Source organism: Camelus dromedarius, chromosome 5 (assembly GCF_036321535.1).
Source record: "Camelus dromedarius isolate mCamDro1 chromosome 5, mCamDro1.pat, whole genome shotgun sequence".
Lineage (NCBI taxonomy): Eukaryota > Metazoa > Chordata > Mammalia > Artiodactyla > Camelidae > Camelus > Camelus dromedarius.
Window position 1 is genome coordinate 29,933,823 of NC_087440.1, and position 18,308 is coordinate 29,952,130.

General features: G+C 41.8%; 1 protein-coding gene and 3 non-coding genes across 4 annotated transcripts; 2 read left to right on the forward strand and 2 right to left on the reverse strand.

The window, feature by feature from the left end:
* Positions 1-4,783: 4,783 nt before the first annotated feature.
* Positions 4,784-4,865, forward strand: TRNAL-UAG (transfer RNA leucine (anticodon UAG)). The gene has a single exon. It is a non-coding gene; the product is annotated as a tRNA-Leu (tRNA).
* A 3,410-nt stretch (positions 4,866-8,275) lies between these two features.
* Positions 8,276-8,348, reverse strand: TRNAT-UGU (transfer RNA threonine (anticodon UGU)). Its single transcript has one exon. It is a non-coding gene; the product is annotated as a tRNA-Thr (tRNA).
* Positions 8,349-9,835: 1,487 nt separating this feature from the next.
* TRNAP-UGG (transfer RNA proline (anticodon UGG)) lies at positions 9,836-9,907 on the forward strand. The gene has a single exon. It is a non-coding gene; the product is annotated as a tRNA-Pro (tRNA).
* Positions 9,908-16,357: 6,450 nt separating this feature from the next.
* On the reverse strand, positions 16,358-17,353 carry LOC105097639 (olfactory receptor 6S1). Its single transcript, XM_010990217.3, has one exon. The coding sequence runs from the start codon at positions 17,351-17,353 to the stop codon at positions 16,358-16,360; it is 996 nt and encodes a 331-aa protein (XP_010988519.2).
* Between the last annotated feature and the right edge of the window lie 955 nt (positions 17,354-18,308).

The window sequence follows — 18,308 nt, forward strand, 5'->3', positions numbered from 1 at the left end:
CCTGTCAGTCCCTCGAAAAGACTCCACTTTGAGTAGAGCCACTGCTAGACTGTCTTCTCGTCCCTTCTCTTGATACTCTGCTGTGACATTGCCTTCTGTGCCTTTGGTGCCCAGAAAGGATGCAGCTGTAAGATTTCCAGATATTTGGGCACACGAGAGACTCACCTGAGATTTAAGAGGCGTATATAGAGGGCATCTGATGAACAGGACGGGTAAGATGCACTCCCTGCACTTAGTATGGTGGTAAAATACGCGGAGAAGGTGAGAAGTTTACCATGGTTTTGTCCTTTCTGAATCCAGAGTCCCAAACCCTTAAGTTTGTATTTTGGAATTAACGCCTCTCTCTCAAAAGTCCAGGGGTAGAAGCGAGCAGGGAAAAGAGGTGTCGGGGAGGAAGACTTCAACCCTTTCTTAAAGCCATTTATATTTGCATATATCTTTGGTATGAAAACAATACAATTTTTTAAAGAGTTGTGTTTTCACTTTTTAGAAATCTTGTTTATGTAAGCTAATAAATAGGAACTAATTTTATTTAACTATGAAAAATCTCGTACCGATTTTTACTGCGAACATAGCCATAGGCTAGCGCATTTGGAGAAAAGCACTGATTCATGCAATCCCAGGAAGCGAACCAATTGTTTCATAAGATGTAATAACTCTCTGACCACAAGCCTGCTCTTGTACCCACTGTTTTTTATTGTTGTTGTTTGCCCAAGACAATGACCTCTCTAAGAAATCTGATATTTATGGTCGATATTCTAGGTTGTTCAGGGATGATTCATGGAGAGGCCAGGCGATGCTGTCCCCCGGTGAGATGAACGTGCACGGCCGCCCGCAGTAATGAAGGTGATGGGATCTTCTGGGGCTTGACAAGAGCTGCTTTTCCCAACACTCCCTTGGAGGTGAACCCTCAGTCTTTCTACACCAGGCAGTATCCTCCACGCCCCCAAGAGAACTACAAGACTGTTTTAACTGACTGCTCTGCCTGTGAGGATCCAGAATCATCAGGTCGCTGTATCCCATCTGGCAACACAAGGCATTTTACTGAAGGAAACCTCCAAGGTGATCAGCATGATAATCTCTTTGAACCTAAAGCTAGGTATCATGATTCTTGAGGAAATGGCAGAAAAATCAAACCAAAACAATCTTTGAATCAAAGGAGACGTGTTATGTTGGTGAGTGTAGACACTGCAGTGTAGTGGTTAGAAAATGCCTGGGTCCACTGTTTAGCCTTGTAGAGTCACAGTGTCCTCGTTTTGGAAATGAGGGTTCATTATTATCAACTATCTTTTTGATTGTTATTATTTTCAAAGTCACAGGCCATAGGTAAAATTGTTAAACAGTCAAAATTGTCCCCTCAACAGCTTTCTCTTCCCTTCTGCTTTGTTGTTTCTCCTCCTCTCTTTGCTTATTATTCTCTGGTTGTATGTAGTCTTGGATCCTCTTACCTTTTCATATAATGTTTCCTCATCCTCACCCTGTCACAATTCAGCAAGCTCACTTCTAGTCCCTATATAGACTGATTTCCCTTTTAACCACAGGCTGCTTGTTATGCATCTAAGAGGAGTTGAAGATGCTCAAAGGAGAATTCCAAGAAGTCGGAGCAACAACCAAGGGCCTGATGTTTTTTGTCAGTACTAGACAGAGCTTCGTTTCAGAGGCAAGGTCCTCACTCCTGTATCAGAACAAATAAACCTTTGACCAATAGATCCTGTCTACATTCAGCCTATCTCCTACTGCTGAAGGTTTTTCAGGACTTTAGGTCAATTTCTCTCATTCTCCCAGCCACTCACTGCCATGGCTCACTTTGATTGTCCTGTCTGACTCCAGCAGGTTCCCAGAGCCCTTCCCACTAGTTTATTAGACCCAGAGGGCAACAGCAAATATGTGCCTGTTCCAGTGTGCTCTGGACCTTGGAAGCTCATCTGTGAAACAGCTTGACTCTAGTAGACATCTTAGAAATATTTTTCATTACTTTTTTTGTTTGTCTGTATTTCTTCCACTTCCCCTCAACTTTATTTTGCAAACTTTTAAGCCTAGAGTGGAGATAAATGAAGACCAACTAAATGAGAACAAGCAAAGGCTATTTATTCAGAGCTTGTTGTAGCAAGGGAGTCAGCGATCATCACTTGAGTTTTGGCGGAGACTCAAAGGCAGACAGAGGCATGGAAAATTTTTATAGTGAGAAAAGGGGAAGGCTTCAGCTGAGCCCTAATTAGAGGCTGTTGGCCTGGGGGAGCTGGAGGCGGGCTAACTAGAAGCCAGGAATCCTATGTGATTAGTTAGGGATGCGTATTTGACTTTCTTTGGTTGGTCCTAAATTGGAAGCAGGGACAAATGTTAGGAAAGGTGTCAGTTACTAATCAAGTCCTGGCCATTGGAGCTGCTTGTTACAGGGGTTATTGTTTGGCTTCGGGTTGTTATTGGAGACAGTGGTCTGAGTTCCTACAAGTCTGACTTAAAGACAGTAGGCTGGTATCCTGAGCTGGTAGATAAAGCAGCTGAATGCTGCAGGTTGTGGTCAGAGTTCCATTGTTAAATATGGCCTGGCCATTATCCATCTGTATATTCAGTCTGCCACTAGAAAACTAAAAAGCTAAAGTTGGAAAAAACACTACAATAATATCTTTATTTACCCTTGTTTAGAATCACTAATTATTAACATTTGCCACATTTACTACTTGTATTGCCATAGTGTGTGTGCACAGTCATTCTTCTAGGTTTATATAGTATTATACAAAAAAGAAGATATTTTCTTTTATTCAGCTGCAAGTGCCCAAAAAGCAACGATAATAAGCTTGTCTGTTTCCTGCACCTCCCAAACCTGATCAGATAGTGAGCTCAGATTTATATGATGGATGTGAAATGGATTGTATTCTACCTTGAAGGACGGAAAGAAGATCCTGTTTCTCAGTCCCCAAAGGTCTCTTGGTAGATACTCCCCATTAACCTAATCCTACGTGCCTAAATCTGTTATAAACACGCTTGTGTGTTCATTGAGAAGCTGCCCAGGATTTGAGCACTTGGTACTTTGTGGAATTGGAGTCAGAAGCTGGGAAAGGTAGTAGAAAAATCAAAGAAGAGAATCAATTTTAAGTCAGATGTGCTCTTCTTAAACTCAAAGCAGCCATACTATTACAATATTTTGTAGAGACTGAGTTGAGGAGAGGGAAGAAGGATTTCACTACCAGTAGGATGAACAGAAACAAAGACCTTCCTCTTTCCATTTTATTAGCCATGCCCTAATTCAGGGTTGCATTTCTTTTCATCTGAGGCTCACAGAGTCAATCAATCTGGTGAGATTGCTCCATGAAGTCCCTTTTGTCCCAACTCTTTCATAAACTCCAGTGACCATTGTAAGGAAAAATACAAATTTGAAATAAGAGGTTTACTTCTCCTTGTTGAAAATAAGGGAAGAAATTCCTTTCCCTTCTCTCCTTCTCTTTGAATAGTTGCTTTAGAAAATTTATAAGTATAAATACATCACAGTACTTTGCATTATTCTGATGGTCAACGTGATAAGCATATGAGAGACCATAAAAAATCTAAATATTTAAGAAGGGGCTCAATAAATGCTAAAAAGGCTATCTGATACATCCATCAAAAGGAACATATTATTTACTAGTATTTAATTTAGCAAGATTTTTATAGCACATGCAGAAAGGAGCCAGGCCAATACCGGAATGGCTTTCTACTGGAGCCAGGGACAGAGGTTTATATTGCAGTGTAGTGTAAGTCTGCCCTAAACTGAGCATAGAGCAATTGAAACATAAATTAGAACACAGAATACTTCTCAAGATTCTCTAACCTCTGGGGAGCTTGTTAAGATTCAAGTTCGATAGGCCTGAGATTCTGCATTTCTGCTAAGTTACCAGGAGTTGCTGATGCTCCTTGTCCCTAGTCCACACTTTGAATATGTAGACCTTAAAGTAAATTTCCTTCTTGGATAGAAGAACATAGATAACATATACCCCACTGCTCTGAGCCGAGTGGAGGTCATTGACAGGTACGAGATTCCACTTTGGGTACTGAAGACCCGCAGATCACCTCTGAAACTTTCCCCTAGCTTTCCCTCTACTCCATTCGAAAGAAACTGTGTGGAGCCTAGTGGATCCGGGACCCAGGGGAAGCCCTAGACCCACCCCTTTCTGGTTGGGGAATGCTCTTGGATGTAACCTCCCTCTGGGAATCATGTTGATTCCCATATAAAGGAAATGGTTCAGGGGCTACAACAGTGCGCGTGTTTGTCTGCCTACCCCAGAATGCTTCTTTCAAGAAGGCGATCAATTAGACCCAGAGTCTCCATTCTGACTGAACCTGCAAGGAACGCGACCAAGGAGTTTTCTTTCAGTCCAGTGACAGGCTTGCCAGATCTGTAAACCGAAGGGCGCCTTCTACTGCATCTGAATTCCGGCCCCATTCGCACTCTGAGATTCACAGCCTCAGACCAACGACCCAACAGTGAGGAGCACCTTAATCATTCTTCTCTAATCACTTGCAGTGAGTCTCCAGTAAGCTGGTCTTTTTTCTTTCTGCGTCGAACTGCACAGGTTAAAGAAAAAGTAGAAGTCTTCCAAGGACATTCATGTTAATAATCATTGACCACCTTCTAGCTCATTTCCCAGGCCTGTGAGAATGCAATGTTTCCTCCTCTCTCCCAGTTTTCTCAGACTCCTAGGGATGAATGAAAGCACCGAGGGGAACCCCACTAATGGCGAAGAAAATTCAGTTTGGGGCCTATGTGTGAAGATAAATAGCGCAGAGAGGAAGTATGTTTTTGGAGGGTAGTGTGGCCGAGCGGTCTAAGGCGCTGGATTTAGGCTCCAGTCTCTTCGGGGGCGTGGGTTCAAATCCCACCGCTACCAACAGAGTGTTTTAGTCTATCCTCAATCGTGAGATCCTCTTCCCTCACTTACGGGCAACAATCTTTGAGATCCTCTCCTCTTTCTCCATCGAAGTCTCCTCCAGGCCACCAAATTTCGCTGATTCCCTTCCCGAGTTAATCTACTTGCAAAGGAAACTGCTTTGGTTTCCTACTTCAATTTCATAAAAATTCTCCTTGTCTTCTGACATCCCGTACCCAAACTTGCTGTTTGCACGCATATGTACAAACTTTTGCACCGCTTTTGTGTTCCTGCAGTGGGAAATTCAGTCCTCCCTCCTCTTGTAAAATCCATGTTCACACTGAATCATTCTCATGACGTAGCTTTGGCACCATCCAGTCACTGCCCCGCAGCCCCCATCAGCCCGCCATCAACACTGGTTTAGGAGCTGCAGCTCTGTAATCGCGAAACAACCGGAGCAGACCTGATTTGGGTTTTAATCACATTACTTTTGTAATTGAATATGATGAATGAATGCAGAAAGCCACTACTTGCCAAGCTTCAAGCTCCCACTGGGTGGGGTAGGGAGGGTAAACCGTTAGTTTGAATTTGACTTTGCAGGTGGGTTTGTGATTCCAAAACACTTCAAAGCTAATTCTTGGCTGACTCTGTGCGTCAGGCCTAGTGGGGTGTGCTGTGAATGTTGACTTAGCCACTGCTCTGCCTTTTACAAGTGAATTCACTTATCCTGGAAACTGTCCAGGTCTCTGAATGACCCGACTGCAATACATTTGCAGAATGTAACTCAGTGCGCGGAAGAGGAGAGGGTACACTCAGGGTCTGTTTACTGGTGCCCTATCAGAATGGTTGTCCCACTGCACTTCTCAGCCATTTCAGCCCCTGTGACCCACAGTTATACTCTTGAATTTCACTGTACAGCTCTCTCAAGAAGGTACAGAATTTCCTTGCAGTGCCTTGAAGAATGAATGAAAGAAACAGAGCAGGGAACTAGGTAGGACTCTAACAGGAATCAAAGTTTTGGGGGTTTTATGACAGTTTTTGATTCTGCCTTCTTTTTTATGTCTTTCCCCCTTCTCATTCAAAACCCTCTTCTGTGTCCTCTCAGGCCCCCTCCCAATTCACTTCGATGACTCCTTCAGATCTGTTCCTTTCTTTTCCATCCACCTCTCACCAAAAAAACCTCAGCCCCCTAAGATTTTCGCAAAAAGACCGTATTTTTCTCAAAAATTGAGAGATCAGGCTTGCTTTGTTCCCAGCATCTTGTAAGGGGGAAAAACCCTCTAAAGTCCATAGTTTACATTAGAGTTTACTCTTGGGGTTGTGCAGTCTATGGGCTTTGATGAATGCACCATGATATATATCCACCATTAAAGTATCATAAAGAATAGTTTCACTACCCTAAAAATCCTCAATGCCTCACCAACACACCCCTGTTTCCCCTCTAAACTCTGGACATCACTGATCTTTTCCAGAATATCATATATTCAGAATCATACATGTAGACTTTTCAGATTGGCTTCTTTCACTTAGTAATACTTATTTAAAGTTCCTCCATATCATTTCATGGCTTGATATCTCATTTCTTCTTTGTGCTGAATAACATTCCATTGTATGGATGTACTGCAGTTTATGTATCTATTTACCTGTTGCAGGACATCTTTACTGCTTCCAAGCTTTGGCAATTATACATACATAAAGCTGCTATAAACATTCATGTGCAGGTTTTTGTGTGAACATAAGTTTTCAGCTCATTTGAATAAGTACCTAGAAATGTGATTTCTGGATTGTATGATAAGAATATATTTAGTTTTGTAAGAAACTACCAAAATGTCTCCCATAGTGGCACAGGTATTTGTAAACTTTATTTTGTAAGGTTTAAACAAACACTGTTTTTTAAAAAATGTAATATATGTGGCATATTTTGAAAAAATATATTAAAGTATAAAGAACACAATTTACCCGCAGATAAACATATTTTGTCATATTTCCTTTTTTCTGAAAATGAATGATAAATTTCTAGAAGTAGGAAAAGAATACTTGATCATAAACAATGTTTTTTTTAAGTTTCCTGATTTTAATGCCTAACTGTTCTCCAGAAAGTAGTGACATTCTACAAGAAAGTCCTTGTCGCTGTATCCTGTTCAGAACCAAATATCAATCTACACTTTCTACTTTGTTGGTGAAAAAAATAGTCCCTTGTTTTAATTAGCATTTCTTTCTTATTCTTGAAAGAACATTGTCATAAGCATATTCTGCCTTTTGCTTTGTTATTCTCTATATTGCTTGTTTACATCCTTTTGAAGAGCTGATATTTCTACAGTGTTTCTCTTTCAACTTTGAATTGCCTAGTATAAATTATTCACAGTAAGGAAAAAGTGTAGGGATGGGGTGGGGTTGAGAGATGTTACCCAATATTGTCAAAGCTAGCTGGTTTTAAAGATTAGAAGACAACATTCAAATCTAACAGGGGAACCCTTGATTCGTATCTCCTCAGTGAATCGGATCACGTATACTGCATGCTCACAAAGAGATCACGTAAAATTGTTTCATGGTGGGCAAAAAGCCGTTCTCTTGTTGCCTGAAAATAGAACTAAAGTAAATGTTTCACAGTTGTTGGTTTAGGAGGATAGAACCTTGCGAAAATTGAATAAGTGGCTGCAGCAAAAACAAAGCAAGAAAATTCAAACACCTACTTCGAACTGGGATCGAACCAGCAGCAAATTACCTCTGCAGTTCCCCGCTCTACCAGCTGAGCTATCGAAGGGTGCGGATAGCCTCACCTTTTTAGCATGTAGTAATAGCTAGAGAGGGAGGCAGGCCCGGCTTCTTTACACTTGAACTTCGAGCTCAAGCTGGAGGTCAAGAAGTCCCCAGAGTTGTATCTATGATAAACCAAATCCTGGGGGGGGGGGGGGGGGGGGGCAGTTCGGGGCAAAAGAACACGAGGTCTGAGTCTGAGGAAGATGATAGAAACCGAGCGGAAACCACCCGAATTGGTGCGCATCTATTTGCGGAGTTTCTGGAATAGGCTACCCCCAGAGTAATCTGCACACCTGCTCTCGCTCCAGGAGCGCAGGAAAAACTGGGCCGCCAGGCAGGTCGCAAGTGGGGAGGTGCGCAAAATAGAGGGATCGTGACTATCAGTAGGCCCAGGCTAATTTGCTCTTTTCCTTTAAACGAGGATGTGTGGACTCCGTCAACCCCAGGAGTGTTCTTGCAGGGATCTGAGCAATTTAGTTTCTTTCTCCACTACGCAGTTTTTCCCCCCAAGGATCATAGCGGCCCAAACCCTACGATCTTTCGTCCCAAGTCTCCAGGATCTGATTTTCCCTGAAACATCACATAGTGCTTCCCTTCTTCAAAAGTCAGCGGCCAAAAAGTGAGAGAATTCTGTTCTGTTTATGATTCACCGTGAAGAACACACTCTTCACAGGCTCCAGCGAGATTTGAACTCGCGACCCCTGGTTTACAAGACCAGTGCTCTAACCCCTGAGCTATGGAGCCCACCTGTGAGAGATAATCTAACATTGAAATTCCTAAATATTAAAGACTGCAGTCAAACAGGGTATCTAAAGAAAATTTCATAAATACTTAAAAATTCAAAGGGATTTGTTTTGAAGGAAGCTCTTCTTTACATACGAGGAAAAAACTTGTTCTTGACTAGGCCCAAACTGGAATATAAATAATTGGAAAAGCTCCGGTAGCGCCCACACTGCATGCTCCTCAAGCCTCAGGCCTGACAAGTCACGAACTCCACATCAGGGCCGCGAGCTGAGCACCGGAATAATGTAGGGTAGGGGTGCGGGTGCCTTATCAGAGCGAAGGATGGGAGACATGACATTACGTCATCGTCTTCAATTGGCTTGGATTCTTATGAAAGTAACTGCTCCAGTACTCTTAGGCTGAGATTGGAGTTGATTTTTTTTTTTTTTTGAAGGGAAGCGGCTTTCTAGGCCCAGGAGGTACCCCTTGAACACTCAGAATGGGGGAGAGGGGTGAGGCAGTGAAGATGTAAAAGCGTCCAGGCCCCCCATCTTTCCCCGACCTTTCTTCGGAGTCAGGTTCGGTGACAGTCAATCTGGGCCCGAGATTCCTCCAGATTTCCTGAGCAGAAACAGGCTGGAAGAGGGCTAAACTTTCCTTCGGTGCTTTAACACTCTTTGCTAACAACTCGGAATCTGAGGAGCAATTGCTTCTCTCCCGATCTCTGGGCTCTTCTAAATGCCCAACCTGAAGTCCAGAATAAACAGAAAGGGGCGATGCATACGGAGGTTGGGAAGGGAGAGCTCCCCTTCTTTTCTCTCTTAGCCCGCCCAGCAAAGTCTGGTGCGGATATTCAGCCATTCATTTAACGGCTAATTATCGAGTTTGTCCCCTGAACCAGGAATATGCTCGGTGCATGGTGAACAGTATGACCAAGGCAGACATGCTAGAGCGCAAGAGCTTCATTGGCCAAGCAGAAGGGACTGCGGGATAAGGACACTGTCCTCCCTTTCCATTCCATCCATCACCTTCTAAGTGATACCTATAGTACAAAGTTCATCCAATAAAGCTGAAAGGAAACAGCAAACGCATGTTACAGGGTGTGAAATAGCAGAGCAGGCTAAGGCAATGGTTCTAGGATTTGACCTCCGGGGTTGGAGGGTGAGGGGAGGGTAAAGTTTGCCTCTTGATGAAGTCTATGGTTCTTATTTGTCCTTACTTGTCCTCTAACCCGGTTATCTGAGACGGTGTTGGTCCTAATCCTATAGGTACTCAGACCCGAGGGTCCACAGGCGGACTAGCAGCTCTGCCTGAGTCCCTTACTGAGCATTCCTACCTCTGGAACGCTATGCTGTGGCTAAGGTTCCTCCAAATCAGCACGTTGATGTTCTTGGTGTCTGGAGAAAACCGCTGGGCTTAGGACAGAAATCCAAAACGACCCTCATATATTGATGCAACTAACTGAATGAATGAATATTATTAAAGAGAAAGGCAAATTTACTAAAGCTGGCTCGTTGGTCTAGTGGTATGATTCTCGCTTTGGGTGCGAGAGGTCCCGGGTTCAAATCCCGGACGAGCCCGGTTATTACTGGTTTTTTTTTTCTGCCTCCCAGCTTTAGAGCCCAGGTACAACGAGGATGCTACCGTGGGGCCAAGGGTTTCGTTGAAGATAAGGGCCCCTTCTCCGGCTCTGATAGGATCTTTTGTCAGGAATAGCTTGTTCACTTGGGAACTTCGCGCGGAGAAAACTAGTGCACTTCTCACTAGGGCATTTCACACAGAAAGAACGATACCTGGAGGTGTTTTGGGGTCGCAATGCCGAGACAGAACCTCTTCCTGAGGCCCTCGTCCATCTACCCCACAGTCGCAAGCGCAGGCTTCCTAATGCTAAATAGGGGCCCTGGGAATCATCGTGCTCAAAGGGTGAAGACATTTATTCCGTCCGGAGTGCCATTGCATTATTTCCATGCGTGATTTTCCAAAGCACGACATAACATAGCGACAGTCGTCTTGCCATTTCTGGCAAGAATCCACTAGTCTCTTTAGTGAGTGCTCTTTGATTGGTCACCTGGAAAACCAGGAGTGTCTACCTGTAAGATTGATTCCGGTTTGTAGAAGTTGCCCAAGCTTATTACGAACAGCTGGGACGATAGACCTTCAAACTTGCTTACCTTTCTAAACTGCTTGTCACAAGGGGAATTTTTGTCAGAATTTCCTTCTGACCTGATCACATTTGTCCTTTGCAAGGTTTCTCTCTTGGAAAAGTTACGTGGCCAGGTAAGAATAAAGAGTTTTGTGACTGGTGATTAGAGGGAGTGAAGAGACAGTAGAATCTGCCAGGATGCCCTGAGCTTTTTTTTTTTTTTTTTTCAGAGTGGCAACACAGTTTGCTCAAGATAACACAGTGCAGTGGTATAGAACTTTGGTGAATTCTATCATATGGCTAATGAGGTGGATATAGAAACTACTGGGCTTCACATCTAGCCTGAACTTTGATGTGTTTGCTGAATGACTACTGGTGGAGATGCACAGTAAGAAGCTGGATATAAAATCCTGAGATTTATAGGAAAGATCCAAACTAAAGAAAGGGATCTCAGGAATAAAAACCACATGGTTAACACTGGTTTGGGTAAGAACCCACAGAGAAGGGCGTTCATAGAGAGAGGAAGAATTTAAGGACAGGCCCTGGTGATCACCAGCGTTTAAAAATCTGAAACCAGAATACCAATGAGTGAAGGAACTGGAGAAGGAAGCCTCACGGCAGTCACTTGCTCTGATGGCTAATTTGGTTACTCAGAGGCTGTTGACAATGTTTACCAGCATTTCAAGCAAAAAGTTTAGGGGATGGGCTGAAGCATGAGGACACATAGGGAAATCATTCTTTTTAGGATCTTGACTGTGAAGGGGAGGACCTGGACAGTTCACTCATTTGCTTTGGATGTCTTAGGGTGCTCCACAATTACTTAATGGGTCCTTTCTTTCCCTACCCTGAAATCTGGGCAAAGCTGTGTTGGGTTGCCAAGAATGCCTAGGTATGTTCTGACTCTTAAGGGCTTTTATCAACAACACAGATGAAATTGGCAGTATTACTCCTTCTGTCACCATGCTAAGAGACAGAATTACTGGCTAGGCTCTACTATCAAGACAGAGGGAACTCTGCAGCACTTGAGAAAAGGCACAGAAGGGCAAATTAAAGGATAGCTTGAGGCTTGAGGTGGGAAGTGAAAGAAGAAAAACTAGATCTATAAAGCAGAAATCAGTTTCAAATGATCTTGTGTGGCAGAGATGTGGAGGTTTCTTATCTCAAATAAGTTCTTTTGACCTTGGAGAAAATAATATCCATTGGGAACAAGAAAGCTGCACCTGGTTGAAGATTCAGCAGGCACTGCTGCTCCAGTGGCGGAAGCTGGGACTTGATCTTCCGGGCTCCACTTCAGATGAGCAGCCCCAGCTTCTACAGTCATGAGTCTGAGTTTAGAGTTTGCTTTCCTGCTGACTTCCGACAAGTCATTTTGTGGATTGTTGGGGTTGAGAACCACCAGCTCATCCTCATTGTCTGTGGAATGTCAGAGGTCACGGAGACGGTCTGGGTCCTGGAAAACCTGCCAAATCCTTTCTGTATTGTCAGATCTTGGAATGTTTCAGATATATGCAATGCATTTTTTAAAAAGAGAGGGGGGTTCCAAGGGAGATATCCATATGCAAAGTTTCACACCATCATGGTTTTCCTGGAATGAGGATCTTTAAGGAGGGACTTGACTGTGTATAACTACAGAACTTACCTGCTCCAAGGCCCACTCAAAAACTCAGGTAATAGAGTCAGGGCCTGGGCAATCTCAGCTAGAACTGTTGGACTGCTCTTCCTCACCTCCAGAGCAATAACTACGGTAGTTCTACGCCAGTGTGGGCTTTTAGTTCCCTACACTATTATCAACATGAATTATACAAAAATGTCCCCAGCGAATCACTAGTGAGCATGACTATTTGACACTTTTTCATCCCTTGTGACATCAATCCCTTCAAAAAAGGAACAAAGTTATGAGACTTTGCTGTGTTCCAAATTACCAGGTACTCTTCTGGGTGGCATGGAAACAAACTCAGGGGTGACCCAGTCTCTGTCTTCAAGGGGTTTGCAAAATAATGGGGGGAAACAGGGGAAATGCTGCAGCTTATTATTGCAAGAGAAAGCATATCATTTAGGATTCAATCAAAGTAGAGTCACTATAAGTGATGAAAAATAAGAGATTTATTATAGGAATTATCCCTGACATAATTGTAGAAATTGATGAGGATGTCTATGTAAGGCTCTTGCCTCTATGACTAGCGTTGGTCCTGAATCTCTGTAGCTCAGCAGGGTGAGCAGTTGAGAATGAGAGCTGGACTTGAAATGAGGGGAACAAGTGCAAACTGACACCATGAAATCCATAGAGACAAACTGAAATAAAAGGACGAACTGGAATCTACACATCTCTTCAACTTCGTTGATGTGGGAGACCTGCAGGAGGAGCTGGCTCCCTTCATCATGGAACTACCTGTGCACTTGGCCCAGGAGTTGGAGGACCTGAAAGATGAGATCCATTCTTGCCAGAGGAGTTGTGGGTCCAGCTGAAGCCCCCATGCCAACAAGTGAGCAAGCAGACCAGCATCAATAAGTGCAAGCTACAACAGAGCCTGGCATCCTGCACCAGTTTTCAGAACCCACTGGCTGCTTTGTGTGACAATTTTACCTTCTAAATCTCACAATGGAAGCAGTGGGGGTGTAGCTCAGTGGTAGAGCGCGTGCTTAGCATGCACGAGGTCCTGGGTTCAATTCCTAGTACCTCCACTGAGAGAAAAGAGAAACTTTTGCAAATTAAAAAATAAATCTCACTACACCTTTCACCACATCCCTGTATAAAATATAGATCCACATAGAAAAAAAAAAAATCTAGACAATGTAGTTCCATAAACCGGCACAGTACAGAGTGGACACAATCCATTCTCCTTACTGACCTCTCCTTAGGAAACTCATATTAGAAATTTTTTTTTTAATGTTTCCCATGTCTTTTTCTGTAGTTTACTAGATACCTCTTGCCTCTCTAATCTTCTGTATAATATATTCAGTCTTTAAGTTCAATTGTAATATTTTTCATCATTCTAGGTTTTCCTTTTTTTTTGAAAACTGCTTATTTACTTTTATTTTAGTATTTTATTTTATCATGCTATTTGTCCTTTTAAAAATTTTCTTTAGCCATTTTTAACAGTCTCAATTTGCAGTCTATATCTAATGATTTTATAATCTGGAATTCTTAAGGGTCTGTCTGCTTTTTATTGTTTCTCTGCTGACTCTTGTTCTTACAGTCCTGATTGCTTGTGTGTGTGTGTGTGAGTGTGTGTGTGTGTGTGTGTGTTTTATAACATAACAGCTTTATTGATATAATTCACCCACTTAAAGTGTACATTTAAATGGTTTTTTAGTATAGTCCCAGAGTTGTATCACCTTCATCACAATCAATTTTTGAATGTTTTTTATCACTCCAAGAAGAAGCCCTGTACCCCATTAAGTAACTCCTTATTTTCTTCCCGACCCTATTCCAAAGCCCTGGGCAGCCACTATTCTACTTTCTCTCTATATCAGTTTGCTAATTTTGGATATTTCATATAAATGGAATCATACAATATATGGTCTTTTATGATTGGCTTCCTTCACTTAGCATTATATCTCTAAGGTTCATCCATGTTGTAGCATATATCAGAACTTCATTCCTTTTTATCGCCAAATAATATCCTGTTGAATGGATATACTACACTTTATTTATCCATTCGTCAGTTGATGGGCATTTCGATTGTTTTCACTTTGGGGCATTATAAGACTGTCATGAACATTGGGTATATGTTTTCTGTGTGGACAGAAAAGTTTTCATTTCTCTTGGATATATACCTACAAGTGTAATTGATGGGGCATAGGTAACTCTGTGTTTAAACTTTTGAGGAACTGCCAGATTGCTTTCTAAAGTAGATGCACCATTTTCCATTCCCACCAGCAGTGTGTGAGGGTTCTAATTTCTTCACATCTTCAACAATATTTGTTATTATCTTTTCCATTATTATATCCTGGTGGGTGTGAAGTGCTATCTCACTGTGGCTTGATTTGATCTCCTTGATGGCAGGGATCATGTATTTATACCTCTTCATACTAAGTTAGTTCCCAAAATGTGGTTTTCAATAAAGTTTTATTCAATTAAATTGAGTCCAAAGTAATTTCCCACATAAAATAATTTTTAAAATAGATGGTTTAACATGTTTTATTGCCAAAATTTGGAGGGAATTCCTTCCAGAAATTCCATAAACTCTTATATGAATTCTTCTCTTTGATCAGTGTCTGAGAAATTGGCCTCAGGTTTTTATGCTCCATGAAATTAGGTAGTTTTAAAGTCAATACTTCATCTGCTCTCTGGATAACACTTGTAGATCGCTCCAGAAGAATTATTTTCCCCTCTGATAAATGATCAATGATCATTCTTTCCATTCCTTTGGTTTTCATTCAGAAATCTTTCAGCATAAAAATATTTAGTGTGTGTGTGTCTTACTAGTAGAACCAGATAAAAGCATCACTATTTTCAGTGGCCACTGAAGCCTTATGGTCATCTCCTTGCATGCTGATGCTCAGTTTCCTAATTTTGCAACACTATTTTGAGGTTGATATGTTGTCCATACTTTGATATTGTTTTCTTTTAAACGTTGTCTCTACATTTCCAAGATGGAATTAATTTCTGTTTAATAAATGATAGCCTCTGTAAACTTCTCTAACAAGGAAATACTGGAAAGAGTACCTCAATTTTCATGTGACCTCCAACGTTGCTTTTTTAAACCTCCTTATCATCCCCATTCCTTTGCATTATCATTTGTCTCTCAGTCCTCCCTCTTAAATCAAAGCTACTTGAGGTTAGGATCCACTTCTTATTCACCTTAGCTTATTATTATACAGTTTCCAACAAAGATGTTTAACAGATCTTTGTTGAATGAGTGAATAAATAAATAAATTAATGAATATTGGTCCAAGATTCCAAGGGCACTACAGATAGAAATCCCCATTCCCTTTCAAATATCTAATGAGGTAGATAAAATGTAACACGAAGTCTGGTTCTTAGGTACAATAGTGGCATTTAAATTTTTTTGATATTAAAGGTCCTTATTCCAACCCCAATTTTACTAAAAACAAAAGATGACCAAAAACAACAGATATAAAAATGTAAAAAAGATGGACAAGTGAAAGAAACACAGTACAGTTACAAAGTGAGTAGAGACGTCTTTAATTCACCTTTGTAATAAAGTGCAAATAGAAAACCACAGTAAATGCTATTATTCATGAAATTCATTTTTGATCTGCTTTTCCAAAGGCACCTGAAATTGCCATAGAGAATTGAATAAATCCCTTACTAAGTTTGCTTTACCACTTTTCCACCTGACAATAAATGCAATTTTAAAAAGAAGTATGCAAAAATATCCAGTGAATCTATTTGTTTTGAATTTATTTTTATAATTATAAGGGAATTCTTTTTAAAGTTTTTGATTTTCATAAACAATTTGAAGATGCTAATGAGAATTTTAATCAGTTTATAACTTTTGGTGACAATCACACATGGATCTCTTCAGGAATTGAATCAAAGCTGTATGTCCTTTTCCCAGACAAGTACATATAGGCTCAAACACATACATTTACATAATAATGAGGCTTGGCCTTTTTCTGAAGCTTATCCTTAGACTCTCTGGTGACCGTGGACCCTTAGGTTAAGATCCCACAGGTCAGAGGGTCTTATGATGTAATGATAACATTGATTATGAGATATCAATAATAATATGGATTTATATCTGAGATAGAATCAAGGAATTTTGCCTGGAAGAGAAGGACAGACTTGATGACTTTGGAGTTCTCTAGTGGTTCCAGGATTCAGTCATTTAGTGATGTCCAAGGTGATGATAGAAATGAGAATGGCAATGGAGAAGACTTGAATGTAAGACATCCCTTAAGTGACAACATCCCTTCACTTTCATCTCACTGTTTTCTTACTGAAACTCTTAGCAAGTAAAAAATCCCCCGCAAAGCCTGCTGCCACCTTCCTAAACATGTCCTTCAAAGCTCCCTTGACTCGCTCATTGCGTAAGGCATAGATGAATGGGTTCAGCAGTGGTGTTACAAATGTTGTCACCACCGTCACTGCCCAGTTAGTATCCACAGAGCCGCTCTGTGATGGCCGCACATAGAGAAAAATGGCACTTCCATAGAAGAGGGTCACCACCATCGAGTGGGAGGTACAAGTAGAGAACGCTTTCTGGCGGCCTGAAGCAGAGGGGATGCGCAGGACAGCCAGGACTATGTGGCCGTAGGACACGGCAGTAATCGTCAGCGAAGATATGATGACGAGAGAAGCCAGGACAAAGTCAGTTTCCTCCAGCTTCTTGGTGCTGGTACATGCCAGGCGGAGCAGTGGGCCACTGTCGCAGAAGAAATGCTGCACCACAGCATCCTGTTCACAAAAAGGAAGCAAGGCCACAGCCACTGTGGGGCCAAGCACAGGGAGGAGCCCCCCCATCCAGCAGGCCAAGGCCACCCGACAGCACACAGCACCATTCATGAGCAAGGGGTAGTGCAGAGGGTGACAGATGGCCAGGTAGCGATCCACAGACATGGCGGCCAACAGCAGGAACTCAGAGGCCCCAAGAAAGAAGTAGAGATAGAATTGGGTGATGCATGCAGCAAAGGAAATAGTGTGTTGCCTCAAGAGGAAATTGCTCAGCATCTTGGGAATGATGACGGAAGTGAGCAGGATCTCCAGGCAGGACAGGTTACTCAGAAAGAAGTACATGGGAGTCTGCAGGCGAGAATCAGCTCCCACCACCCCGACAATCAACACATTGCCTGTTAGAGTCAGCAGATAGACGAGAAAGAGGACGGAAAACAGTTCTGCTTTTGTGCTATTGAAATTCGGGAAACCCGCCAGGATGAACTCTGTCACACTGCTGCTCTGGTTCCCACCAGAAGCCATGATCTCCCCGACCTGGGCAACAAGATGAACATGGTCCTGGTGAGGACAGCTCTCCTCCAGACAATCCTGAAACTTCTTCTGTCACGACATGGCACACACATCCCCACTTTCTCGAGTCACACATCCTGTTAAGATCTGAAGGACCTGAGGTCCTCATCTAACTGACTTTTAGAGTTGGAGAAGATTTCCTATAAAGGGTAGCTAAAACTTAGTTGTGAAAATGCCAGGAATCATCATCTTCTCATCTACTATTCTCAGATCCTAAATAGTGATATCTCATTATTATAATAAAATATCACTGGGCAGCTGAGGTGGACAAAAATACCAGGAAAGTGATTTTGTGAAGAATGTGGTTCCCATTCAGCCATGATCAGAGCTTGAGTCAGACTGCTTAGCTTTGTTTGTTTGTTTGTTTTTTGGCAGTGAGTGGGGGTTAGGTTTCATTTATCTATTTATTATTAAAATATAGTCAGTTCACAATGTGTCAATTTCTGGGGTACAGCATAATGTTTCAGTCACCCACATACATACACATATTCCTTTTCATATTCTTTTTCATTAGAGGTTACTACAAGATACTGAATATATTTCCCTGTGCTACACAGTAGAAACTTGTTTATATATTTTATGTATAGTAGTTAGTGTCTGCAAATCCCTAACTCCCAGTTTAGTCTTCTCCACCCCCTTTCCCCACTGGTAACCATAAATTTATTTTTTATGTCTGTGAGTCTGTTTCTGCTTTGTAAATAAGTTCGTTTGTCTTTTTTTTTTTTTTTTTTAGATTCCACATGTAAGTGCTACCATGTGGTATTTTTCTTTCTCTTTCTGGTTTACTTCTCTTAGAATGACAATCTCCAGGTCCATCCATGTTGCTGCAAATGGCATTACTTTATTCTTTTTAATAGATGAGTAGTATTCCATTGTATACATACACCACAACTTCTTTATCCAGGCA